This window comes from Myxocyprinus asiaticus, chromosome 23 (assembly GCF_019703515.2).
Source record: "Myxocyprinus asiaticus isolate MX2 ecotype Aquarium Trade chromosome 23, UBuf_Myxa_2, whole genome shotgun sequence".
Lineage (NCBI taxonomy): Eukaryota > Metazoa > Chordata > Actinopteri > Cypriniformes > Catostomidae > Myxocyprinus > Myxocyprinus asiaticus.
The window spans coordinates 38,046,203-38,073,403 of record NC_059366.1 but is presented as its reverse complement, the minus strand read 5'-3'; the positions used below and the strand labels follow the sequence as shown (position 1 = coordinate 38,073,403).

Genomic DNA, 27,201 nt, shown 5'->3' with positions numbered 1-27,201 from the left:
GGTAAAAGCCAATCACCTTTTATACATAGGCATAATCTGTAAATCAATTTTAGAACGGGCATGCGCATTAGCTATACAAAATGGGAATATACCGTTTTTTAGCATAATCTGAGGTAAATAATCATAATTTCTGAAATCATTGTTGTCGGATTTTACCGCTGATTTGAAATATGTTCTTTGATCGTAATCTTGACCAACCATTTTGGAGATTTCGTTTTTTCCCCATTCAGGTACATAGGAGCTGCACTTGTATGCCGTTTGTTTATTTAGAAGGGGGAAAAAAGCTGCACGGAGCGTTACAAAGATGGCTACCGAGTAAACTGACTTGCTAAAATGGCTTTGGTATCTCATAATTTTGACTATCTCATAATATTCACTCTATGTCATAATTATGTATTTTTTACTTTTTGAGTATAATAATTACGACTTTTAATCTCGTGATTATGGCTTAGAATCTCGTAATTATATGACTTTATCTCAAAACAATGACTTAATCTTTAATAGTTATGACTTTTTATCTCACAAAGCTGACTTACTTTTTTTTTTTTTTTTATGTGGAAAAAATGGGCTTCTATAAATTATGTGTAATATGGACACTCAGTTATAAAATGCTACCAACTGAATCCAAACATCCATTTGATTGATGTAGATTTTACTCAAAATTTTGTATGCAATCCTCATAACAGTAACATTATATTGTGATATGCACAACATGCTGCCATATGTCAAATAAACTGAAAAATGTGTCCAGTATATTGGATGGTTAGAATGTTCTAGAACTTTAAATATTGTACTGTTCAATAAAAAATAAAAACATCAGAGTGTGACAGATTTCACCTATGTTTATTAATACTTTTATTTTCTGTTGGCTTTTTTATTTTATTTTATTATTATTATTATATCTGTCTTGTTGCTGTATTGTTTGTGCACTTGAAGCTTCTGTCACCAAGAAAAATTCCTTGTATGTGTAAGCATACTTGGCAATAAAATTCATTCTGATTCTGATTTTTCATTCTGTGTGCTTTCCTTTCACTGAAAGGAATGTGTATAAGGGCATGTTTTTAATATGTGCATTTACAATACAGTGCATCCGGAAAGTATTCACGGCGCTTCACTTTTTCCACATTTTGTTATGTTACAGCCTTATTCCAAAATGGATTAAATTAATTATTTTCCTCAAAATTCTACAAACAATACCCCATAATGACAACGTTAAAGAAGTTTGTTTGAAATCTTTGCAAATTTATTAAAAATAAAAAATGAGAAAAATCACATGTACATTAGTATTCACAGCCTTTGCCATGATACTCAAAATTGAGCTCAGGTGCATCCTGTTTCCACTGATCATCCTTGAGATGTTTCTACAACTTGATTAGAGTCCACCTGTGGTAAATTCAGTTGATTGGACAAGATTTGGAAAGGCACACACCTGTCTATATAAGGTCCCACAGTTAACAGTGCATGTCAGAGCACAAACCAAGCCATGAAGTCCAAGGCATTGTCTGTAGACCTCCGAGACAGGATTGTATCGAGGCACAGATCTGGGGAAGGGTACAGAAAAATTTCTTCAGCATTGAAGGTCCCAATGAGCATGGTGACCTCCATCATCTGTAAATGGAAGAAGTTTGGAACCACCAGGACTCTTCCTAGAGCTGGCCGCCTGGCCAAACTGAGCGATCGGGGGAGAAGGTCCTTAGTCAGGGAGGTGACCAAGAACCCGATGGTCACTCTGACAGAGCTCCAGCATTTCTCTGTGGAGAGAGGAGAACCTTCCAGAAGAAAAACCATCTATGCAGCACTCCACCAATCAGGCCTGTATGGTAGAGTGGCCAGACGGAAGCCACTCCTCAGTAAAAGGCATATGACAGCCCGCCTGTGGTTTGCCAAAAGGCACCTGAAGAACTCTCAGACCATGAGAAACAAAGATTGAACTCTGAATGGCAAGCATCATGTCTGGAGCAAACCAGGCACCGCTCATCACCTGGCCAATACCATCCCTACAGTGAAGCATGGTGGTGACAGCATCATGCTGTGGGGATGTTTTTCAGCGGCAGGAACTGGGAGACTAGTCAGGATTGAGGGAAAGATGAATGCAGCAATGTACAGAGACATCCTTGATGAAAACCTGCTCCAGAGCACTCTGGACCTCAGACTGGGGCGACGGTTCATCTTCCAACAGGACAACGACCCTAAGCACACAGCCAAGATAACAAAGAGTGGCTACGGGACAACTCTGTGAATGTCCTTGAGTGGCCCAGCCAGAGACCAGACTTGAACCCGACTGAACATCTCTGGAGAGATCTGAAAATGGCTGTGCACCGACGCATATATATTCCATAAACCTGGTTGATCTTGTAGAAAACGTGTGAAAGTATCCTTTTGGCACTCTATTCATGATTGCTGATTTTTGCTTCACGCTGCAACAACCCCCCCATCATAAATGAAGATGCATGTCCAATGTCAACAAGATTATCATGTACAAAATTCAAAAGACTCTGAAAAGGTGGAATCTTATAGTATCACATTATAGATTAACAACTGAGCTACAGTAGCTCCAAAAAGTATTTGGAAAGTTAAAAACATGTGAAAATAGAAACCAAGTGTGCAACAAAATGTTCTGTCACTCACTGTGGCTAGTTAGAACAGCTGTATATAGATGTATTTACATGGAAGAGCTTTTATCGCTTGTCGATAAATGTCTTTGTCCTTGTAAGATTATCCACACAAAGTTCTGCAGGGAAGTTTGTTCACAAAATTCACAATCTAGATATTTTGAATATCTGTAAAACAACCCACAAATGTTCATGTTGTCCTGCAGTCAATAAGCATACAAACACAAAGCTGAAGTGTTATTTCTGTGCTACTAGCGCTACCAAACTGAATGGCAAAATTGATGACTGTTTTTCAGTAGGTTTCCCGAACACACCTCCAGTCTTCCATTGGTCAGAAAAAACAGATAGTCCCACCCAAACTCACACCATTGGTTGAGTCAATGTAACCGTGTTGGGCTGATTGGAATGCTCAAACAAACAGAGCAATGTTTTAAGAGTGCCAGAGTGTTTATTTTTTTTTTTTTTTTAGCAAAATCAACAAATGGCTTACTTACGGTTGTCTCTACGTATTAAGTTGGCATAGGAGAAAGTATTTAAAAAAACAAAAACAAAATTACCCTACTACAGCTTTAACTGTATGGTTCAGTCTTAATGAAATTCCTGGTGAAAATGCCCTGATAACACCTGGGTTTTGTCTTCTTTCTGCTGTCCATTTAAATTGCTTGAATACAACAGGAGGCTGCAGTCTTTTTGTTTCTTAAAGGAGAAGCTCCAGTGGCTGGTTATTCTCCAACATGTCCAGAGACAAACAGTTTGTGGAGCGCCGGCCATAGAATGAAGGTTTTTCTGAACAGGGGTTGGTCGGAGAACAACCTGGGGAGTGTGGCAGCCCGAATGTGTAGCTGTGGGAGGTGTCTGGAACTAATGCTATTCCCAATGGGAGAAGAGGGGAGAACCGCCGCACGTCATCCAGACTGAAGCTCTGGCGGTCAGCGGGGTTAAAAGCCTTCCAAATCGAAACCTGGAATGAGTGATGAGAGAAACTTGTGAGAGGATGAAGGAATGAAAGGGGGAAAGATTTGACAAAACAGAGTAGATGGCTAACCTCTTTCATGTCCTTTTGGTCATTGCCCATCTGAACTGAACTAATTTGAAGACCTGTAAAACAGATGTTACAGTAAACACACTCAGAATGAAACCTTCATCAAAGTCTTTGCTGGTAAAATTTTTACAATACATTCACAAACCTGTAGCACAAAAAGTGTAGGTGTAAGTCAGATTTTGAGAAATCTTTAACCCCAATTATGAGCAACAGTAATAGCTTAATGAGCACCATTAATTATCATTTGCTTTTGATTAATCACCTTTAGATTCAACATCTGTTTGGATGGCAGGACAGTCGATGGACACAACCTCCAGTAGTTCAGCCAATCGCAAGATATCCTCAGGGTCGTCCACAGAGACCTCCCCAGGCTCCTTCACTATTTCCTGCAAATCTAGAATTAGAATAAATCACAATGATCAAGCTGTCCACTTTGGGTTAATCTCTGCATAATCAGATCTAGTTTGTCATGACAAAATATTTGGAAATTGTCTTTCACTGTCAGATATTTGAACGTGATGCTTTTTAAGAGATTGAGGACAAGGATTTGCAAGTCAAGCGAGTCTAGCAAATAGACTAAAAAAAAAAAAACAACACTCTTCAGCTATTCCACTGCAAGACTACATATGTGAGGAATTCCAGCAATGCCCAGCTATCAGTAGATAGAGTGATTATGTGACGAGTGAAATTTTATATTGTTGGCAGTTTTTTTTTCTTTTTTTTTTTTATATGTCTGAAATGAAGCTTGGCTGATGGAATGTGGTTCTAAAATAAAAAAAAAAAAAACTGTTGTGACGCTTTTAATACCTTCATTAAAACGTCACAGTGGTGCCTAAACAAGACAAAACCCTCTCTATGTTGCCTTCTACTGTATGTAGAGCATTTAAAATCGCTCACTTATGTTTGGGTGCTGCCTTAAAAGGTAGCTGCCTATGTGGACCGTAGACAGCAAAGGAGTTCACTCGGTTTTGAAAAAAATGTACACACAATGGTGACAATGCTCTACACGTTGAAGTCAGAAGTTTACATACACCTGTATGCTCGCACATGCTTTTTCAGTTCTGCCCACAAATCAGATTGAGGTCAATGCTTTGTGATGGCCACTCCCAATACCTTGATTTTGTTGTCCTATGGTAAGGTATGCTTGGGGTCACTGTCCATTTGGAAGACCCATTTGCGACCGAGCTTTAACTTCCTGGCTGATGTCTTGAAATGTTGCTTCAATATATACACATAATTTTCCTTCCTCATGATGCCATCTATTTTGTGAAGTGCACCAGTCCCTCCTGCAGCAAAGCACCCCCACAACATGATGCTGCCACCCCCATGCTTCACGGTTGGGATGGTGTTCTGCGGCTTGCAAGCCTCACCCTTTTTCCTCCAAACATAACGATGGTCATTATGGCGAAACAGTTCAATTTTTGTTTCATTAGGCCAGAGGACATTTCTCCAAAAAGTAAAATCATTGTCCCCATGTGCACTTGCAAACTGTAGTCTGGCTTTTTTATGGCGGTTTTGGAGCAGTGGCTTCTTTGTTGCGAAGCAGCCTTTCAGGTTATGTCGATATAGGACTAATTTTTCTGTGGATATAGATACTTATCTACCCGTTTCCTCCAACATCTTCATAAGATCCTTTGCTGTTGTTCTGGGATTGATTTGCACTTTTCGCACCAAACTAGGTTCATCTCAAGGAGACAGAGTGCGTCTCCTTCCTGAGCGGTATGATGGCTGCGTGGTCCTATGGTGTTTATACTTGTGTACTATTGTTTGTACAGATGAACGTGGTACGTTAAGGCATTTGAAAATTGCTCCCAAGGATGAATCAGACTTTTGGAGGTCTGATTTCTTTTGATTTTCCCATGATGTCAAGCAAAGAGGCACTGAGTTTGAAGGTAGGCCTTAAAATACATCCACAGGTACAATTCCAATTGACTCCAATTAGCCAATTAGCCTACCATTTTCTGGAATTTTCCAAGCTGCTTAAAGGCACAGTTAACTTAGTGTATGTAAACTTCTGACCCACTGGAATTGTGATATAGTCAATTAAAAGTGAAACAATCTGTCTGTAAACAATTGTTGGAAAAATAACTTGTGTCATGCACAAAGTAGATGTCCTAAACGACGAAAATATGAAATCTGTGGAGTGGTTAAAAAATGAGTTTTAATAATTTCAACCTAAGTGTATGCTAACTTCTGACTTCAACTGTAGGTTTAGGTGGCACTGATGTTCATCCATCCTCACCTTCATCCTGCCACTCAACTTCAACATCTGTTCGGGATTTGCTGCTTGTGTCTATGCCAGAGGTGTGTGAGGAGTCATGACTGACAGCAGAGATAAAGGACTTCTCCTTCTCCTCCATGGACACCAACTCTACAGAGACGCTGCGTTGCCTAGTGTCCGCCTCGATGCCGGAGCTGCTGGTGGAGTGTCGGGACAGACGGGGACTGCCCTCACTGCAGGGCTGATCTAGATCCAGCTCATCACTGATGTATGATTCACGGTACCTCTTCTTCTCTGGATACAGACAGGGAGAAATGGAGAGATAAGAGAGGAGAAAAGAGAGGGAAAGTGTCCAGTTAGTCAAAAACTGCCTGACACGGTAATATACAGTAATTCTTTGTTGTTGATCAGGTTGAATCTCACACAACCTGTGAGATTCATTCTGGTCATATATCACCCCAACATAAAAAGAAAGAAATTGTATTTTGGCATAAATACTTCACAGATTATAGATGAAACTCAAAAGAAATATATCTAAAATATAGGTACCAGTAAATCAATCAAAAATATGTCCAGGTCACATTTCACCCCATAGTCAAATGGAAAAAATTGTACTTTGCTTAAAGAAAGTGAAGTCTATTTTTAGGACCATTAAATTTTTTTGCATTGTGACATTATTTTCATGAAAATTAAAATTAATTACCCCCACCCCCGATTCTCATTACCGAAATACAAAAAGATCTCATTCATATTACTGTAATGCAAAAAATATTGATATATTATTTAAATTGTAAAGTACTAATTTGTTATGGTAGTATTGATTTTACTAGCTTTAAAGGAATATTCCGGGTTCAATACAAGTTTAGCTCAGTCAGCAGCATTTGTGGCATAATAGTGATTACCACAAAAATTCATTTTGACTCGTCCCTCCTTTTCTTTAAAAAAACAAAAAAAACAAATGTCTGGTTTCCAGTGTGTAACAGGGCTCAGGAAAGGAGGAGGCGGGAATGGGATCAACACTCAACAAGACTTTAATTATAACATAACATCAAACTGGAACATAATAACAGACATCGACCACGAACACACACACAGCTCTCTCTCTGGCATCCCCGGCTCCTCCTCTTATCTCTCTCCCACTGACTGGGCTACTCAGCGCACCCTCACAGCCCGGCCACGCCCTCCTCCTCGTCACATACACCCACTGCCCAATTCAGGACGGGGAAAGCTCCGGACTGACTTACTTCCCCCCCGGAGGGGAGGAGTTGCCCCTTCGGCCATGTCCTTGCCGGCTGGTTTTCTCTGCCTCCTGGGTACCTGGGTAGGACTAGGTGAGGGGAGATGCCACCATTCGGTCCTCGGCCAGCTGGGCAGTGGTCCTCCATGACGCCGGGCGATGGCACTGGACCAAGCTTCCTGGCGGACAGCAGCGAGCTGCCATGCCTCCTGGCAGACGTCAGCGGCTGCTCCACCTCCCGGTGGATGGTGGCGAGCTCCCCTGCCCCCTGGTGGACGGTAGAGGCTCCTCCGCCCTCTAGCGACCGGCAGCAGGCAATTCCGCTCCCTGGTGGATGGCAGCAGGCTCCTCCGCCTTCGAGCGAACCGCTCCAGTACCACCATATCATCCTAAGTCAGCGGTGAGGGCTCTCTGCCGGCACGTCTTTCTCCATTCCCAGGGTTCGGAAAGGAGGAGGCAGGAACTGGATCAACACTCAACAAGACTTTAATTATAACATAACATCAAACTGGAACATATGAACCACGAACACACACACACAGCTTCGTGTGTGTCTCTCTCTCTCTCTGGCATCCCCGGCTCCTCCTCTTATCTCTCTCCTGCTGATTGGGCTACTCAGCGCCAGGCGTGCACCCTCACGGCCCGGCCACTCCCTCCTCCTCGTCACACAGTGAGGCATTTGCAATGGAAGTGAATGGGGCTAATCCGTAAACGTTAAAATACTCACTATTTCAAATTATAGCCACAAGACACAAACAATATGTGTGCTAACATGATTTTAGTGTGATAAAATCACTTACTAACTTTTTCCGTGTAAAGTTATAGCCAGTTTTACAACTTCGTTGTCATGACGACGTAACCCTAAAACCCTAGAGCGACTGTAAAAATTACGATTTAAGCAACTTTACAGTTCAAATAATACATGAGTTTTAACAGAATTAATGTAAGTGCTTTTATAAAATTATAAGCTTCTATAAATTTCTGCCTTTAAGCCCTCCAAAAATTGGCCACATTCACTTCCATTTTAAGTGCCTCACTGTAACCTCCATTTTTGCTTTTTACTTTTTTTTTTTTTTAAGAAAAGGTGGGACGAGTTGAATATTTTATTTTTTTGTGGTTGTCAAAATGATGCCACAAATGCTGTCGATTGAGCTTAACTTGAACCTGGAATTAGTTTAAAACAATAAATGTATATATATTTTTACTCTGTTACAGTAATGAGAATGCAATTACATTAGGGAATAATAAGGGTAATGAGAATTTGTCAAGTAAATAATGTCTATAAATAAAAGGTCTTAAAATTTCCTTTTCTTCTTTTTAAGGTGAAAAACCTGACCTGTTTTTATGACCTCCACTAAAGAGAAAAAAATACAAAATAATAGCACAAAACAGAATATGAAGGGCTTGAAGATGATGAAAACCATGTGAACACACCCTCTGATTCTTCAAGCTGGTGCAGATGTTTGAGTGCAGGTTGCAGGCTGAGGAACAGCCGGTGACAGGAACTCAGGTGCAGCAGAAGATGGCGAGAACGAAAAGCTGAACCTGTGTAATACACCAACTTCCTTGCTGAGGGCAAACCATCGGGCTGTATCTCAAACTTCTTCCCCTGAGCAGAGAGTGGATATGGTAACTTTGATTTGGTTAGGCAAAACCACTGTAACATTTCAAAGTTCAGATAAACCAACTCAAAACCTCTTCATTGAAGGACAAACAGTGAGGAAGGTTGTGATGTAGTAAAATGAGCAAGTAGTAACATGAAATATACCAGAAAGGTGAGTCGACCCACATGAAACCAAGGGAAGTCGTAGAGCAGATCACGCACATTGTTCACCTCCTGCAAATAACAGAAATATAAAAACAAGCAAAACCAATCAGTCATATGAAACTGCTTTACACTGTTCACAAACCTCACTTCAAACACACTACTTTAAAACAAAGTTGTATATATTGGATAATTTGTAATAAGCTTATTTGTCAGTATAAGAAAGGAGTAAAATATAAATACTGTTTTTTTATTTTTTTTTATTTTATCAAAGTAGAAAGGGAGCCTATTAAAGGTTGGGGTCGGGGCCACAACACACTGGCTCTTTGATCTCTTAGACACAGGGCGCTTAGTTTAATCCGGCCCCAGACGCTTTAACAGACTGATCAGAGGACTCGGTGGAAAGGCATGCACTCTAAATCCCTGTTTATGGCCTGAAGCATCTAATATATGCATTCCAGTCAGGCTTGTCTTTTGAGCTCCATCATGGTGATTGGCACAGGCTCAAAGAGAAAGCACAGGACTGCTGTGAATCACTGAATAATACATAAAAAAGGCACAATACATAGAAACACCTCATGTGTTCACCTGATACACTTGCATTCCTCTGAGAGTGAGTCCAAGAAGCGCTGATCCTTTCTCTTCTCTCTTGTCCTGCAGGAAAGACCCATGAGATAATTTAAGATGCTTTTATTGATGGTATATTTATTGCAGAAACAGTTTCTATGGAAAAAGTTGAGATCAGCTCAAAGAAAATTAATAATACTGTATCTTCTCAGTCTGAGCTTTAAAGGAACAGTTCACTCAAAAATGAAAATTAATTTACTCACCCTCATATCATTCCAAACCCATATGACTTTCTTTATGTGGAACACAAAAGGAGATGTTTTAATGGATATAACCAATACAATGGCAGTTGATAGCGACTCACTCTAAAGCTTAAAAAAACACCCAAAAGTATAATAAAAGTAGTCCATTTGGCTCGTGTTTCATATTCCAAGTCTTCTGAAGGTATACGAACATGCAAGCCACCTTGAATGAGCTTCTCTCTTAGCATAAATGAACATGCAGCGGACATCAAGATATTCACAGGAAAATTACTTAAATTTCAGGCTGTTTCTGACCAAAACCTATTGTATGCCTTAAGAAGACTTCATTTATGTTATAATATTACGCATGAGCCATATGGACTTCTTGTATGATACTTTTGGATTCTTTTTTAAACTTTAAAGTTAGTCACTATCAACTGCTATTGTATTAAAAAGACAGACCATTATATTAATTAAAAAAGAAAGTCAATGGGTTTGGAACGACATGAGGGTGAGCAAATTATGACAGAATTTTTATTTTTTGTTGAACTATCCCCTTAAAGGTGAAGTGTGACATTTCCGTTCCACTAGCAGCACCAAACAGAATTGCAAAAATAATGAGTGTCCCCTCCCGTCTTCATTGTTTGGACAAACAGGTCATCCCACCCCAAACTCACACCGTTGGTTGAACCAGTCAGGGCTGCGTTTCCCAAAAGCATCGCAAGCTTAAGTTGATCGTAGAGACCATTGGCACCAGTGGTTTCTACAATCTACTTAGGCTTACGATGCTTTTGGGAAACGCATCCATGGTCACTCAAACAAACTGTTTGCAATTCTATCTGGTGCCCAGTTGGGCAGAAATTACACAATTCACCTTTAACTTCCACTTTGATGGACATGTTTTTCCAAGTACTCCCAACATTCCACAGCTTAGAATGTCTTGACCCTCTGATAACAGTATGTGTGACCTCTGACCTTCTGTAAGCGATAAAAAGTGACTGGTACATCCTCCAGACGGCAGGATTCTCTGATGAAGAGCAGTATAGCGTCGCGAGAGGACATCCCCCACAGCTCTTTATGAACCTTGGGCCCGTGACACAGCAGGTAATCAAGGCCTCGCTTCGCAATTATCTATAAGAGAGCAGACACGGGTCAGGCATTATTGTGAAATGGGTGTGTGCACTTAAAATGCATTATTTGACTTTTAATAACTCCTACTGAAAAGACCAGCATGAATTTCCATGCTGGTCAAGGCTCGTTTGGTGATTATTCCTTAAAACCAAATAGGTTTTTGTATTCTGGGGTATACAAACATTTAAGGGAATGGAGCAATGAGTGAGCCAGTTGTAAAGGGGGTCGTTGTAAATGCTGAGAGCATTTGACTTTGTATATATATTCTGGCATCAACTCACAATCTGTATCTAAAAGTAACATGGCAGCATTTTTTGAGAAGGCAGCTGACCGAGGCAAACGTTCTTATCATTTCCATGTTATTTTCATGATTTCTACAAGTTGTAAAATTGAAAATGAAAGCAATATTGAAGGGAAAACAAACACGGAAATGAATTATGTGGGCCCTAATGTGTTGGAAAATAGCATTTAATTAATTTTCAGAGGAACCAACATATTATTGTCCTTTTTAGTGTTAAAATGTCACCTTTTGTGTTCCATGGAGCAAAGAAAGTCATACATGTTTGGAAGACATGATAGTAAGTAAACGATGACAAATTTATAATTTTGTCAACTATTTTGACATTGTCAACTATTGCTTTAGGAAAACTGGTAGGGAGATCCTTGCTGGGGACCAGCATCCAAAATATATGTTGGTGACCAGTAATACTGGTCAACTTGAACCAAAACTTCTGATTAAAAACAATGTAAGCAATGCCTGTTTAGATGCAAATGCATGTGACTATACTTTGTTCACTCTAATGAAGCTTTACCCAAGGAGGGAAGTATTCTTTGGCTTGAAAATAAACAGCGTGTCCCTGACTGTGGCCCTCTGGAGGGTAGTCAGCGTGATCGGCCTGTAGGGCGTATCCTGCCAGCTGGAAATACACTTCCTCCTTCTGTCTGCATTCGGAGCGCAGGACACGTTCTCGCAGATCATAGTAGTACAGTTTTCTTGCTTTGCGCTCACTGTACCACATCATAGAGAAAGAGGGAGAGACAAAGTGTGATATTATAACAATAACAAACAAGATTTTTACATTTTCTAAAGAAAAAAGTTAGTGTTTTTTTCCAGGTGAAAATTGTAAATGATGGCAGAATATTCGTTTTTGTCTGATATATTCATTTTGAATGATTCATTTAATATACACATCCAAGACCCAGATTAAATATGAAAAAGAAAAGTTGTGCAAGACAAGGCTAATTCTATGTCATCAATATCCTTCACCTTGTCTTTTTATTGTCCGCATGAATGAAAATCAGAAATTAAGTTTCACTATGAGCAGTTTTCAATTACACAAAACCCAGATGAGAGGGGTAAAGTTCCTCAACCTAATTAAAAAAAAGCTTTCAGAGACAGACCGGATAAAAACCAAGATCACAGGCCCACTTAAACCGGGCTCATCCACCCGGTGGATTAAAACTAATGAAGGAAAGAGGCAGAGGAGAAGGTTCCTCCCTTCAAACGTTCAGGAATCTCTGGCCTGTGTCTTACCAGATGAGCCGGCCGTTCTCCACGTAGTACTGAACCTTGAGACAGAGCAGGGGGGGGATTGACCTCTTATGCGGCCCCTGCTGAGAGAAAGAACAGGCTTGACCAGGTTACTGTGGCAACCACTTCATTATGAAGCCACTCCCAAATCCTGACCAGCCTACTAGTGTTTATCTGTCATACTGTAACCTCCTTGCTTACCACAGTGTAATGGAGCTAAGGAGCTTAAATGAATGGATCAGCGAATACTGGTTTTGTGAAATATGGGTAAATACAAGACAGTGTATCACTATATAACATTATACAGCTGTCTAACTATGTTTTACATTCTTGGTTTTAAAATCCAAATCTCAACAGCACATCTCCTATAAAAAAATTAACTGTGGTGGAACATGGTGCAGTGATGGTATCAGGTGGTAATATCATGGTACTTTGATATTTTATACAGTATATATAGTATACTAGTATATAGTATTCTATGGTACAGAATGAATATCATATTTATGCACCAAAGTATTTACACACAGTACTTCCATAGTAATTCCATGCCATGATAAAAACAAAGAACCATGGATCCCACTTTATAATAGGTGTCTTTAACTACAGTGCAATATCATTAAAATACATACAATACAATGTATTTATCGTGTAACTACATGTTGTTTTGCAAAATTCTCACAAGATTCACACTTACTGCTGCTGAGGTTGAGGTACAGGTAGGTTTTGGAAGTAGAGGTAGGGGTTAGGGTTTAGGTTAAGGGTTGGGGTAGGATTATGGTAAGGGGTAAGATTAACAGTGTATCTATAGATGTAATTAACTGCAGGTACTTGAAATGTAAGAGCACTGCAACAACATTTATGTACATAATAAGTACATTATATCAAATGCATAAGTACATAGTAGTTAAAGACACCTAATATTAAGTGGGTCTGAACCATGGTATTACCAAGCTACCATAATTCAAAGAATACCATGGTACCAACACAGTAAAAACTGTGGTATTGCCATGATATTCTTTGGTCCTTTTTTGTTAGTGATATACAGTATGGGTATAAACCCTAGAGCTTAGACAAGCATTATTACTTAAATTATTGTGAAACAAGAGACTGAATTCCAGAGAACATGGAATTCCAGAGTAAAAAAATGTCGTTTAGGAGCTGATGATGAAAGACTGTGGTGGGCTCACCTTCCCTGAGTCCTGTTTCCATTCCTTGGGGAAGTACTTGGCAAGTTTCTCTTCCAAGTCCAGAAAGATGTGCTCATTGTCTAATCAACCCCAAAAGGACACACAGGAAGCAAGCGTAAATGCTCTACATCTAGTAAATGCTCACACACAGCAAACAATGGCATCATGAAATCATGCATGAAATCTACCCAACAATGACCTCAATTAGAGAGATGGGCTGGAATGAAAAGACTCGTTCAGCCATTGGTGAACGCAGGGAGCGGTATGCAAGAGCCCCAAAGAGCAGACAAAACTTACCCCAGTAAAAACTAACGGTCTCATGCCAGAGCATTCACAATTGCAAAAGAATTCTGGCACTTTTAGTAAAGCACGTAAACACTTTCAACAATAAAAGGGAGGTTGTGCAAGAACAGAATCAAGATGGTTCAAATAAATGCCACAATGGAAAAATAAAAGGAGATTTAGCTAAGACCAATCAATCAATGTGTTATTTCCCAGAGTTTTTGGAAACAACATTACTAGCACACTCTTTTTTTGTCAAAGTGGTTTCTATCTTTTACAAATTGTATTTATACATAAAGTGTAGTTCTAGTACACATTCATTTCCACAAGTTTGGTTACACACAGAAACATACAAAATCAACATTACTGACAGCATCTAAAGTGTAAACCTTTATACATAAAATAACACGAGACGTAAAATGTTTACGAATATATGAAGGATACAGAAATATGAATTTGTGGAATTCATAATTATGTTTATTTTATTGCATCAAATTTCATGCAGTTAATGCATTTAACTAATTACACATTATAACAGTTTCATACTGTTCTTTGTGATTTTAAAAGACTGGTTGTAACAATTATGACAGCACAAACACACACGTACATAAATAAGTGAATGAATGAAACACGTTAATGTTATGGCGTAAAATTGTTGATGAGATTGATGAGAATTCAATTCTGCCATGCAAAGAGCATTACTATTATTAGTACCATATGGATTTCATAAATAAGTTTACCATTAAAAATAATTTTCATTTACTAAAAAGTTGTCTTTTACTGATAAACAAAGAGACTGGCTATAGGATTGAGTACTGAACTTGTCGTCCAGTTGTGCTCAAAAGTTTGCTTGGAGAATTGGTAATATATGTACCATTTTTAAAGAAAACATGAGTGAGCAGGCAAAACACATTTCTTTTATTTCTTATTGGATTCATATTCAACTGTAGGTTATAACAGAATGGCACAATCATAAAACAAAACATGGCATCAAAGAAAAAAATTAAATGACCCCTGTTCAAAAGTCTTCATACCCTTAGTTCTTAATACTGTGTACTGCCCCCTTTAGCATCAATGACAGCGTGCAGTCTTTTGTAATAGTTGTCTATGAGGCCCCAAATTCTTGCAGGTGGAATAGCTGCCCATTCGTCTTAGCAAAATGCCTCCAGGTCATGCAAAGTCTTTGGTCGTCTTGCATGAACCGCACGTTTGAGATCTCCCCAGAGTGACTCGATGATATTAAGGTCAGGAGACTGTGATGGCCACTCCAGAACCTTCACCTTTTTCTGCTGGAACCACTGGAGGGTCAACTTGACCTTGTGCTTAGGGTCATTGTCATGCTGGAAAGTCCAAGCGCGTCCCATGCGCAGCTTTCATGCAGAAGAATGCAAATTGTCTACCAGTGTTTTCTGATAACATGCTGCATTCACCTTGCCATCAATTTTCACAAGATTCCCCGTGCCTTTAGAGCTCACACACCCCCAAAACATCAGTGAGCCACCACCATGCTTCACAGTGGGGATGGTATTCTTTTCACTATAGGCCTTGCTGACCCCTCTCCAAACACAGCGCTTATGGTTGTGACCATAAAGCTCTATTTTGGTCTTGTCACTCCAAATTACAGTGTGCCAGAAGCTGTGAGGCGTGTCAAGGTGTTGTCAGGCATATTGTAACCGGGCTTTTTTGTGGCATTGGTGCACTAAAGGCTTCTTTCTGGCAACTCGACCATGCAACTCATTTTTGTTCAAGTATCGTCATATTGTGCTCCTTGAAACAACCACACCGTCTTTTTCCAGAGCAGCCTGTATTTCTCCTGAGGTTACCTGTGGGTTTTTCTTTGTATCCCGAACAATTCTTCTGGCAGTTGTGGCTGAAATCTTTCTAGGTCTACCTGACCTTGGCTTGGTATCAAGAGATCCCCGAATTTTCCACTTCTTAATAAGTGATTGAACAGTACTGACTGGCATTTTCAAGGCTTTGGATATCTTTTTATATCCTTTTCCATCAATATAAAGTTCCATTACCCTGTTACGCAGGTTTTTTGACAGTTCTTTTCTGCTCCCCATGGCTCAGTATCTAGCCTGCTCAGTGCATCCACGTGAGAGCTAACAAACTCATTGACTATTATACACAGGCACTAATTGCAATTTAAGAAGCCACAGGTGTGGGAAATTAACGTTTAATTGCCATTTAAACCTGTGTGTGTCACCTTGTGTGTCTGTAACAAGACCAAACATTCATGGGTATGTAAACTTTTGATCAGGGCCATTTGGGTGATTTCTGTTATCATTATGATTTAAAAAGGAGCCAAACAACTATGTGATGGTAAATGGCTTCATATAGTCACTATCCTTAAATAAAAGAAATTTTTTTGCATGATCAGTCATATTTTCAAAATCAATGCCAAAATGTCACAATTTCTGCCAGGGTGTGCAAACTTTTGAGCACATCGTATATAGGGGTTTGCATTTTAGAAGCTGTCAATATGCTGATATTGTACGTTTCACTGTCTATTCAAACATACAAGTACTTTTCTTGTACAAATACCTACAAATATAAATGAGATCACCAGTGTCAGAAATTAACTTTTTTTATTAAGGGGCAATAATTGCCCATTAAACATACACCGATCAGCCACAACATTAAAACCACCTGCCTAATATTGTGTAGGTCCCCCTTGTGCTGCCAAAACAGCACCAACCTGTATCTCAGAATATCATTCTGAGATGCTATTTTTCTCACCACAGTTGTACAGAGCGGTTATCAGAGTTACAGTAGACTCTGTTGACCACTCTCAACAACAAGGCTTTTCCGTCCACAAAACTGCTGCTCACTGGATGTTTTTTGTTTTTGGCTCCATTCTGAGTAAATTCTAGAGACTGTTGTGTGTGAAAATCCCAGGATATCAGCAGTTACAGAAATACTGAAACCAGTCCACCTGGGACCAACAAACATCCATGCAATTATCTAATCAGCCAATCATGTGGCAGCAGTGCAGTGCATAAAATCACACAGATACGGGGCAGGAGCTTCAGTTAATGTTCACATCAACCATCAGAATGGGGAAAAAATGTGATCTCAGTGATTTTGACAGTGGCATGATAGTTGGTACCAGATGAGCTGGTATGAGTATTTCTGTAACTGCTGATCTCCTGGGATTTTCACGCACAACAGTCTCTAGAATTTACTCCGAATGGTGCCAGAAACAAAAAACATCCAGTGAGCGGCAGTTCTGTGAATGAAAATGCCATGTTTATGAGAGAGGTTAACCGAGAATGGCCAGACTGGTTCGAACTGTCAAAGTCTACGGTAACTCAGATAACCCAATGTACAATTGTGGTGAGAAGAATAGCATCTCAGAATGCTATTCTGAGATGCGGGCTGGTGTTGTTTTGGCGGCACGTGTGGGACCTACACAATATTAGGCAGGTGGTTTTAATGTTGTGGCTGATCAGTGTATTAAAACGTATTGCATGTCGCCTGTTTACATAAACTACTTCAAATTAATTAATTTAAATAAATTCTAAATCTGAACAATTATGGCTGTTACTTATAAAATCAAATTAACATTGAATATAAAAAGTAGTGGTAAATAATTCACAAGATCAGGCCTAGAATAAATTATCATTAAATCCAGATTACAAATATCTGGGGCATTTTGTTGGTTTTGATGGCAATTATGCCCAGAGCCCTGGTTAATTTAAGCCCTGGAGATCACCCTGTTTTAATAAAAGCAAGTTCACACTAAGTCCATTTCTGTTGTTCAATTTATCCATTCTTTATCACAGCTGACTTCACATCACTAACTCCCTCACTAAATTACTCATACTCTCTCTCGCTCAGGTTAATCACAAGAAGGTTGTGACCCTGCTAGAGACTCAGCCAATATCCACTGCTCTCTCCCTTTGCTTCTCTACCCTGAAGTGGTGAATCATGGTAAATTCCAGGCTTAAAGATAATATAATTAAATTCCAGGCCTCAGGGGTCACTGGCCCCCAAATACACAAAAACAAAGAAGCTCTTGTCCAAGAGGCAAGTGACACAAAAAGGTAAAAGTTATTCAAGAGAAAAAATTGGAATGAGGCTGAGAGGCGTTGAAAAGCAGAGCAAAATGGACCAAATGAACACTTCTCATCTGAATGGAGTGTGGCTGATCAGAATTGCAAAAGAACTGGGCAACGTCAGTTTTAAATAATTTAATTTCTATTTCCCTGGGAATTAAAAGAAATCGAATGCTTTGAATGCTGTTGGGCCTTTGCCCTCTCTGGCCATTAACCCTTTCCTTCAGGTGTGTTATATAAACATGGCAGGAATGGGGTATGAAAGCCTTCAGTGAAAGAAAAGTAAAATGCCCCAACATGTCATTCAGCTGTGATTACAAAATCCAAGTTTTTGAGATGAACATAAATAGGAAGAATCAATCCTTACTTTTGACTAAAGTCAATCCAAAGTAGTGCAGTTCTTTAACTCCAAGAAGCTCACAAACACGTTGAAACACTTCTTGACCTGTTGCTTTCAACTTGGAAGAAAAGAAAAACAGAATAACTTGAAAATTGATCAGGTTCTAAAGGATCGTTTTAACTCTAAAATCCAACTGGATGAGCCATGTTTAAAGCTATTGTAAAATGCAGCTAATAGGACATCTGTGACCACACATTCTCTAATAAAAAACCCATAAAATCAAAACAGGAAAATTCGAAATTGCCTTTTAGTCTATGTATGCATGTCCCAACCATCTTCCTGTTTCAGTAGGAAATGTCAGCACAGGAATGAAAACTGCACTTGTTAAGGGATTTCACTGGGTCTGTTTAATGCACCAAGTTGCAACCGTAAACCGGCTAAATTTAGGCTTATGACCCACGTTACACATTACTGTTAATATTAATAAAGTAATTGTTTATTATTAATATTGATGATATTGTTGTTACAGCCAATTTATAACAGCAATAAGCCACTCAAGCCTGTGCATTACAGTGATTTTACCATGGTAAAGGGGTTTTAGGCAAAATGTCCTCACCTGTTTTACCCCAAAGGGGCCAGTCAGACTGCAGATGTTCTTGCACTAAAAAGCTAGATAGCACAACGAATAGAAAAGACCGCCGGTGTCTCGAAATGCGTTTTTAAAAGTTGACATTCTAATCTGACATGGTGTCTAAAAATGTGGCACTCCTGTGCAAGATACTGAAAGAACATCCGTCAAGCTCATGTTTACATCGAAAATTAATTGAAAAACAGCGCAGACAGACGTAACAATTCTTTCAGTGTGAACGGCCCCTTACTAGTGGGAAATCACTGTCTCACATAGCCTCCTCTGGCTTATTTCTTTACAAACATTTACAGCTCATCTTTCAATGACAGAAAGCATATTCACATTGGAATAAAAGCTTTGACATTAGCAAGATTTCAGAAGAGACAGTGCAAATCAAAATAAGACATTTTACAGGCGCTGAATATTTACCCCCACTGTGATATCCAGCATCTCCTTGGTGGGAAGGAGGACACACACTGTCCTCTCTTGTTTGGCAGGACCAGACATGGCCTATGGAATTTCATCCACACACACATGCACACATAAACACTCACACTGGCCTCTCCTCACTCCCACCTTTTCCTCAAGAAGCTTTGTTCACAGTTTTTGGCCTCTTCATTTTTAATTTTCTGCAAAAGAATACAAACAAACTAGATTTTTATATTTTTAGTGGAGCTTGCTAGACAAAATAATAATGAATTGATTCAGAAATGTAATTATTTTACTTCTATGAAGAAATATCTTTTAATGTTCTGAATCTGATCTCATATTTCAGGCAGAGAACAAGCAATCAAAAAGAAACACAGCAACAATTAAAATGTGCATAATTCAGAAATGCTGATTACGTTTGTGCTGGAATACGAGGTTTTGTCCAGCACTCATATTTCATGCATTCAGACATGCAATAAAAGCTGATTAAATTGCACAATCCTCCAAGCCCTGCCAGATTATACAAATATGCAATTATGCAATTATGTAATTAACACTAAACTTGATCATGTGGTTTAGAACATGTTTGTGGAACTTCAAGTTTCCTAGTAGTGTAGTGAGCTTCACAATGTAGAGAACCTCACCTGTGAAAACATTACGGCAGCATTCCTCACATTATTTGGCAAATTCCGCCTGCTCTGAGTTCATACTGAACAGAAACACCAGGAAAATGTTGTCCTGTTTATACAAAACTAACTCCGGCAAAAACATTTAGTTTGTATATTTTTTTCACCCATTTTCCAATGGATGTTCGTGCTATACAGTGGTAAATTACAGTGGACATTTAGGCCACACTTAAAAATGTATAAATGTCATTGCATTAGATAACAAAATATCAAACCAAGTGTCATTTGCAAACAAATTATGCTTGTGTTTTACTCAGAACTAACCTCACTTTTGCGATTCATTTGAACCAACTTTTCCCAAGGTCGTTTGTAGTGGATGTATGAAGCCAGTTCCTCTCAAGTTCGTACTGTGTTTGGTGCCCCAGCAGAGTACATTTAAAACATTATTATAAATGCCACTTAGTTCAATACATGGCCTATAACGCAATGACATTTTTAAGTATCATAATTTGGACATTTTAGGGCCACTGTATGTATCTCATTCTCAGGATCAATACAAAAACAAAAATGAAATATATGAATCCAGCAAGTGTGATTTCTTTGACCAGAACCAAGCGAGATCAATCTGACAACTTTGACTTTAACATATTGATTATCTGTTAGCTGTAATTATGCCATTTTTTGGTTTACAGTGGTGATTACATATTTCTGGGCGTGTAGACACCTCCAGGCAATTCCGAACGTGACATTCCGCACCTGTGCATGATTTCACATGATAAAGACACCTAAACTAGACTACTGTTAACTGCTGCAGCCTCAGGGAAATCCAGCTTTTTGTCCTAACTGTATAATTTAAAACTTTTATAGTTCTAATGTCATCATGATTGCTTGTTTCTTTGGTTTGGTACACATGGCACATAGAAAAAAACCTACTAAAGTTTTCCTAGCAGTAAAAGACAATGGAAGCACAGTTAAAAGACTGAACATGTTTCCTGTTGCTCAACTTATGGAATATGGTGCGAGCAACACAAAAGTTTCTGGGTTTGAACCCAGGGAAAGCATGTGCTGTGAGACAAAACATATAGAATTAATGCACTGTAAGTCAAGTCGGATAAAAGCGTCTGCAAAATGCATAAATCTACATGTAAAGGCATGAGATATTATGTTAGCTGCGTTTTGCATCACATTTGACATACCGGAAGCATCTCCAAGAACAAACAAACATTGTGGGAACTCCATACCTCTACTAAGATACAATGCAATGTAAGAGGTGTCTTGAAATTAACTGTAAATAATAAACAATAAAATAAGCTGTAGTGATAGACCATCATCGACCGATAACCTCGTCCACTTAGGAACTGAACTATTCAGCAGCAACTCAACATTAATAACTCAGTAACAATACAAACTCAGAACCCCCAGCTCTGTTATGTTCAACCTGAAATATAGGCATCGGCACATGCCATTTATTTCAAGACTGCTCAATTGCACTGGTACATCTCCTACATATCTCTATGAACCTCAAATGTCCATACTGCTAAATATTTCTTTCAGGTTTCCGCCGGGGCCCCAGTTGGTGCAACGCTCTGCTGGGTGGGATTTATGGGGGTTAATCTATAAATCGATTAATCAGATTACACCTGGCCTGTCTCGAGACCCTTGCTCTGGGCCTTGGAGTACCATGATAGTATCATGAAATATGAACGTGATCAATCATTCAGTTCCATGGCATTACCCTGGTAACGTGGTGCATGGTGCGAAGGTGCGATGAGAAAGTGCGAGCGCGAGGCAATCTGTGTTCCGCGAATGCTACAGGGACCTTGAATAACGTATAACATGCGAGTAAGGGCAGCCGCTGGAGTTTTTGGTGCCCCCCTAGGGAGTTGGTGCCCAACACAGACTGCGTAATATGCGTATAGGGAGCTGTGGTACTGTGGTAGCCTAATGGTATTTTTCTGAAAGTGATTAGTCTTAATGGCTTATTCTAAAACCATTCTGGCTTTAGCTGAACCTGACAGCTCCTTCAGTTTATGTCAATATTCTATAAAAGATTAATTTAATTTATATCACTGAAAGCGATGCGACCACAATTTTAAATGGAAAACAAGACAAAAACACTTGATAACAAAAGGATTTTTTGCAGTGAATTTCTCTAGTGAATTAAACTTAATAAAATATATTTTTTCCCCCCTTTAATTCAGTGAATGTCATTTAGAGGTATTTTTAAAAGATGATTTTGTCCTCTTTATTGTTAGTAAGCACGTTTAATACAACCTTTTAAAGAGGCCCTAATATGCTTTTTTTGGATTTTACCTTTCCTTTAGTGTGTAATATAGCTGTTTGTGCATGTAAAAGGTCTGCAAAGTTACAAAGCATAAAGTCCATGCCAAAGGGAGTTACTCTCTCCCACAGAAAACACTGCTCATGAACTGCCTGAAACGCCTGGTTTGCAGTCCAGCCATTACTTCCGTGACTTAGCTATGTCACTATGTAACACATTTGCATAATGACAGCCTCAGGAATGGGCTGCTCAGGAAGCCTCAGGAGCTGAAACTCGGTTATGGTAAGGGGCGTTACATTTCCGAGACAGTTGACTAAGCAGTTGACCAATCCCAACAGACTGGGTTAGCTGACCAATCAGAGCAGACTGGGCTTTTCAGAATGGGGGGCTTTATAGAGACAGGAGCTAAAACAGAGCGTTTCAGACAGAGGGTGAAAAGAGGTACTGCAGTAATGTACAGTATGAGAAAAATAATGTGTTTTTTGAACATTAAACAATGTAAACCTATTCTAGTAGACCCCCAAAATAAAATTATGAACCTGTAAATGAGCATAATATGGGCACTTTAAGTCAGGGCACAAGCTGAATAATCGGTTAAGAGCTAATGATTAATCGTCGCAATAATCACCGAATAGTCGAATAGTTGTTCTAATAATTGTTAGATTAATCGATTATCAAAATAATCGTTAGTTGCAGCCCTTGTGTAAACGGGGTCTTAGAGGACATTGGGTCAGATGCAAGACATCTTAACACACACAAACTTATAGGAAAAGTGTGTTTTTTGATTTTAAATACTTTCTCCTATCTCAGATTAAAATGCAGAAACAGCTATGAATAATCCATTTGTACGTTTAATCTCCGAAAAGTGTAAACACTGTAGCTTTGCGGCACAAAAATACAAAGCTCAAAATTCTTAAACCTGTGTTTGTTTGAGCATTCCGATTCCCGACCAGCCCAACACAGCAACATTGGCTCAACCAATGGCGTGACTCTGGGGTGGGACAATACAAAAAATGCAAATCGCCAAAAAAAAAATGACAAATAATGTGAAAGTGAAAGTGGAGATTGAAAAAAGGACTTAAATATTGATCCATTTCTCACCAACACTTACTTATGGATTACTTTTATGTTGCCTTTATGTGCTCTTTTAGCTTCAAAATGTTGGTACCCCTTCACTTGGATTGTAAGGAACTACAGAGCTGAGATGGTCTTTTAAAAATCTTTGTTCATGTTCACCAGAAGACAGAAAGTCATACACATCTGGGATAGCATGAGGGTGAGTCAATGAAGAGAGAATTTACATTTTTGGGTGAATAATTCCTTTAATATTAAGAGACAACTATAAGTAAGCCATTCGCAGGTTGTTTTTCCTTAAAAGTTCTTTCAAAACAAGGCTCTGTTTGTTTGAGGATGTCTACCAGCCAGACACAGCAACACTGGCTGGTGTGAATTTTGGGGCAGGACCATCTGTTTGTTCGACCAATGACAAGTTGGGGGAGTTTAGGGGAGTTTGAAAAAAGTTGTGCGATTCCTTGTGGCACAGATATCACAAACTTCACCTTTAAGAACATCCAGCAAACTGTTCAAAACTGACTGCGGCTGTGTGTTTAAGGAGTGTTCCATTCCCTTCACATTCAAACACCTCTGAAAACATTACATGCACATTGTGTCTATTCCACAACACAATTCCAGTGAAAAAATATTGATCAATTTTCATAAGCCCCAGGGTAACCGGTTAAACTGCATGATGTGCTTGTTTGCTAAATGCATAGTTGATAATTCTGTCATTTACTCACCCTCATGTTGTTCCAAACCAATGTAACTTTCTTACATGTGAGTGAGTAGCCTAAATAATTACATCATTTTCACTTTTGGTTGAACTATCCCTTTAAGACATTGAAGGATTTGGAAAATAAATGGAAACCAAGGGTGAAAGTGTATTAAAATACATTTTCAAACAATACTTGTGGCAGACGCTTCAAGAGAAATAAAGTGCTTATGGTTGTTGATAGTGGAAATGCACTTGTGGTCACTCTGTGTTAATCACATGGCTTTACCAACTACTAGAATCAGGGTACAAGTCAAAAGCAGTTTTTCCACCCAACTGTGGCTGTGAAAAGATCACTCATCATCTTGTCACGAATTGTCATACCTCGAACGTGCATTCATGTTTAGGCTTGTTAGAGGGTGAGTCTCTGTTATATCCGCAATTAAATTCAACCGCTTCCCTGCCTGTAACATTCACACAGCTAACAAATCCCTGTTGAACTCACCTCTTCAATTAAATTTTGTTTAATATCATGATATTGTCATGATGAGCTTGTACATCAAGTCCTTCTTTTAGATGAGTACATACTGTATTTAGGACAACTGGGAAGAACAATTCACACAATTATGTCAATAATTGACTTAAACATCATATTAGGACTAGACTTAGTTTAAATAAACTAATTTTTCCACCATTTGTGTCTCAAGTGTACTACTGTCTATTTATCAGCATTCTTGCACACTGCCTATAATATGAAGAAACATGAAGAGCGACTTCAAAGGTGGGAGAGCAATCGTAGACAGCAAGTTTGAGTAACAATGATGGACACAAACAAACATTAAGCTAATTTAATTTGACTTTACGGACCAGAGAATAACAATACAGAATAAACAAAAATCAATGAAAAGCTAACCAAATACAACACAAGCTGATATTCAGGATTAGTGTCACGATACTGTATAAACACAACAGTGAGGTGGACCATAGAGCTTAATTGAAAATGAGTTAAAAATAAGATTAAAAAAAAAATGCATTTACATAACTATAAAAAGGGGGGAAATTGTTATTCTGTGTGACGATGATCAGAAAATAATGATTAGTGCAGGAATATTTGACAATTTAACAATTAATGCAAACTGTGGGAAAACGTTTTCTCAAACTAATTACAGTACCATATAAAAGAGGGTCCAAAACTAATAAATAACATGCAGTTTTAAAAGAGAAAACCCCAGAGTTGTCATTAATGTTCAAATGATAGTAAATCACTCTGTCCACCTGTTGAATACAACTACTACTCCAATCCAGAACATAAAAAATAGCATTCTTACCAATGCTTTACTCTTGCGAATGAAATTAAATGCAATAAAACGAGGAAGATAAACAACACTTACCGCTTATTGAAAATCCAGAGTGACTGCTTGTTTGGTGTTAAGGTAATTTACTACAGTAGACGCCCCAGTACAGATGCGCGCTCGCTGACTGTGAGAATCGGAGCAGCAGAGTGGACTGAACCAACATGTCACTGCGAGGGAGGGGGAACGTTTTGACTATAAAACACTACCACTAACACGACAGCAGTAGGCTACTGATTTAACTACGAGGCAGTTTTCCTCAACAACCATCAATCCAAAGTAAAGCTGTAATACTAAGGAAAGCTGTAACACTCTGGTTGTACGTCGTGATAAATATAAACACGACCCCCCTCTATAAATGAAAACGTATAAACCTTCCTTTAAAATGCTCCACAACAAAGACAGGTAGCGACAAGAGTTTACAGCGCTTCGATGAATGTGTGAAACTGTACACATAAAATACGTACATTAAAGTAATCTTCAATTAAAACAACAGTGATTAATATACTAGCAAGAAATCTCCATAGTGCCTTAATTGGGACATTAAGCAGTTTAAGCTTTTTGTGTTTGTGTGCGGGATGGTTAAGGCTCTGTTAGGGGTCGTGGCAGGTCGTCAAGGATTATTCTCTCCTTCCATTGTGTGAAAGATGTCTGCTGTCCAATGGCGATTTTAACTGTTCAAAAGATTCCAGTAAAACGGGTGTGCTGTTTACAACTGCTGACCCCCTGTAGTGATCATATTCACATCCACGTGACCTTCGATCTCTCACTTATAGGACACTTCTCTGGCCAGGTCATCTCCCACCGTCCCGTTTCCAAAGAACATGACATCATCCTACTGCACCGTACAGCAATTTAGAGAAGTAGTCTGGAGAACTAGGGGTGGTGCTGCTCAACAGGCTACTTTTCATTCAGGTCTTTAGGTTTCCTTAGTGACCCGCATTCCAAAGATCAGCTGGTTTCAAGAGGCAACATGCAGATAAACACTAGGTGCGTGGTCATTACAGAAGATTATTCCATCTAAGGTTGACAAGATGATGCATCTTTCTTCTATAGTGTAGCATAGACTAAAATTCTTAAATAACAATTATTTAGAAAGCCTCTGGAACATTTTCCTGGTGCTATTTGGTACACTTTGGTTTTACATTAGAATTAAAACTACGTTTTAAACAAACAGAAGTTAAATATGATACAAAAGTATTGTGTGGTAAAGTATGGTAAACACTGCCATCTAGTGAACAACATACAGTAATTCAGTTAAGCTTATAGGAACAGTTCTCTAAAAACTGTCATTATTTACTCACTCTCACACTGTTCAAAACCCATATGCTGTTATTTATTCTGTGAAACATGAATGGAGAAATTCTGAAGAATCTTTATGCAGCTCTTTTCCAAACAACAACAGCCATTTCTGACTGTAAGCTAAAAGTAGTCCATATGACTTGTGCAATATTTACATTTACATTTAAGCATTTGGCTGACACTTTTATCCAAAGTGACTTACAGTGCCCTGATTACAGGCACAATCCCCCTGGAGCAACCTGGAGTTAAGTGCCTTGCTCAAGGACACAACGGTGGTGGCTGTGGGGATTGAACCAACAACCTTCCACTTACCAGTTCAGTGCTTTAGTCCACTACACCATAAGGTAATATATACTTCTGAAGTAATACGATAGATTTGTGTTAGGAACAGAAAGAAAACTTAATTGTTATTTACTGATAATCTTAACAGCTGTGGACAATATGAACAGTCATTGTATGGAAAAGAGCTGCGTAAAGATTCTTAAATTCTGTTTGTGTTCAAATAAAACAACAGAAACATACTGGTTCGGAACTGAAAGTAAATAATAACGGAATGTTCATTTTTTGGAGAAAAATTCATTGAAACTAAATGATAGC

The 27,201-nt window shown here is 38.9% G+C and overlaps 1 protein-coding gene across 2 annotated transcripts; it reads right to left on the bottom strand.

The window, feature by feature from the left end:
• Positions 1 to 911: 911 nt before the first annotated feature.
• On the bottom strand, positions 912 to 25,442 carry LOC127414064 (FERM domain-containing protein 6-like). Of its 2 annotated transcripts, none has more exons than XM_051651771.1 (14): positions 25,342 to 25,442; positions 19,276 to 19,475; positions 18,246 to 18,336; positions 13,536 to 13,615; positions 12,352 to 12,431; positions 11,630 to 11,825; positions 10,662 to 10,817; positions 9,466 to 9,531; positions 8,881 to 8,949; positions 8,547 to 8,721; positions 5,897 to 6,169; positions 3,917 to 4,048; positions 3,658 to 3,710; positions 912 to 3,573 (listed from the first exon to the last, which is right to left on the bottom strand). In XM_051651771.1, the coding sequence occupies exons 2-14, from the start codon at positions 19,351 to 19,353 to the stop codon at positions 3,310 to 3,312; spliced, it is 1,713 nt and encodes a 570-aa protein (XP_051507731.1). In that variant the 5' UTR covers positions 19,354 to 19,475; positions 25,342 to 25,442; the 3' UTR covers positions 912 to 3,309. The 2 variants fall into 2 exon arrangements, with proteins under 2 accessions (XP_051507731.1, XP_051507732.1); XM_051651772.1 differs by having other exon boundaries at positions 913 to 3,573; positions 12,352 to 12,428.
• Between the last annotated feature and the right edge of the window lie 1,759 nt (positions 25,443 to 27,201).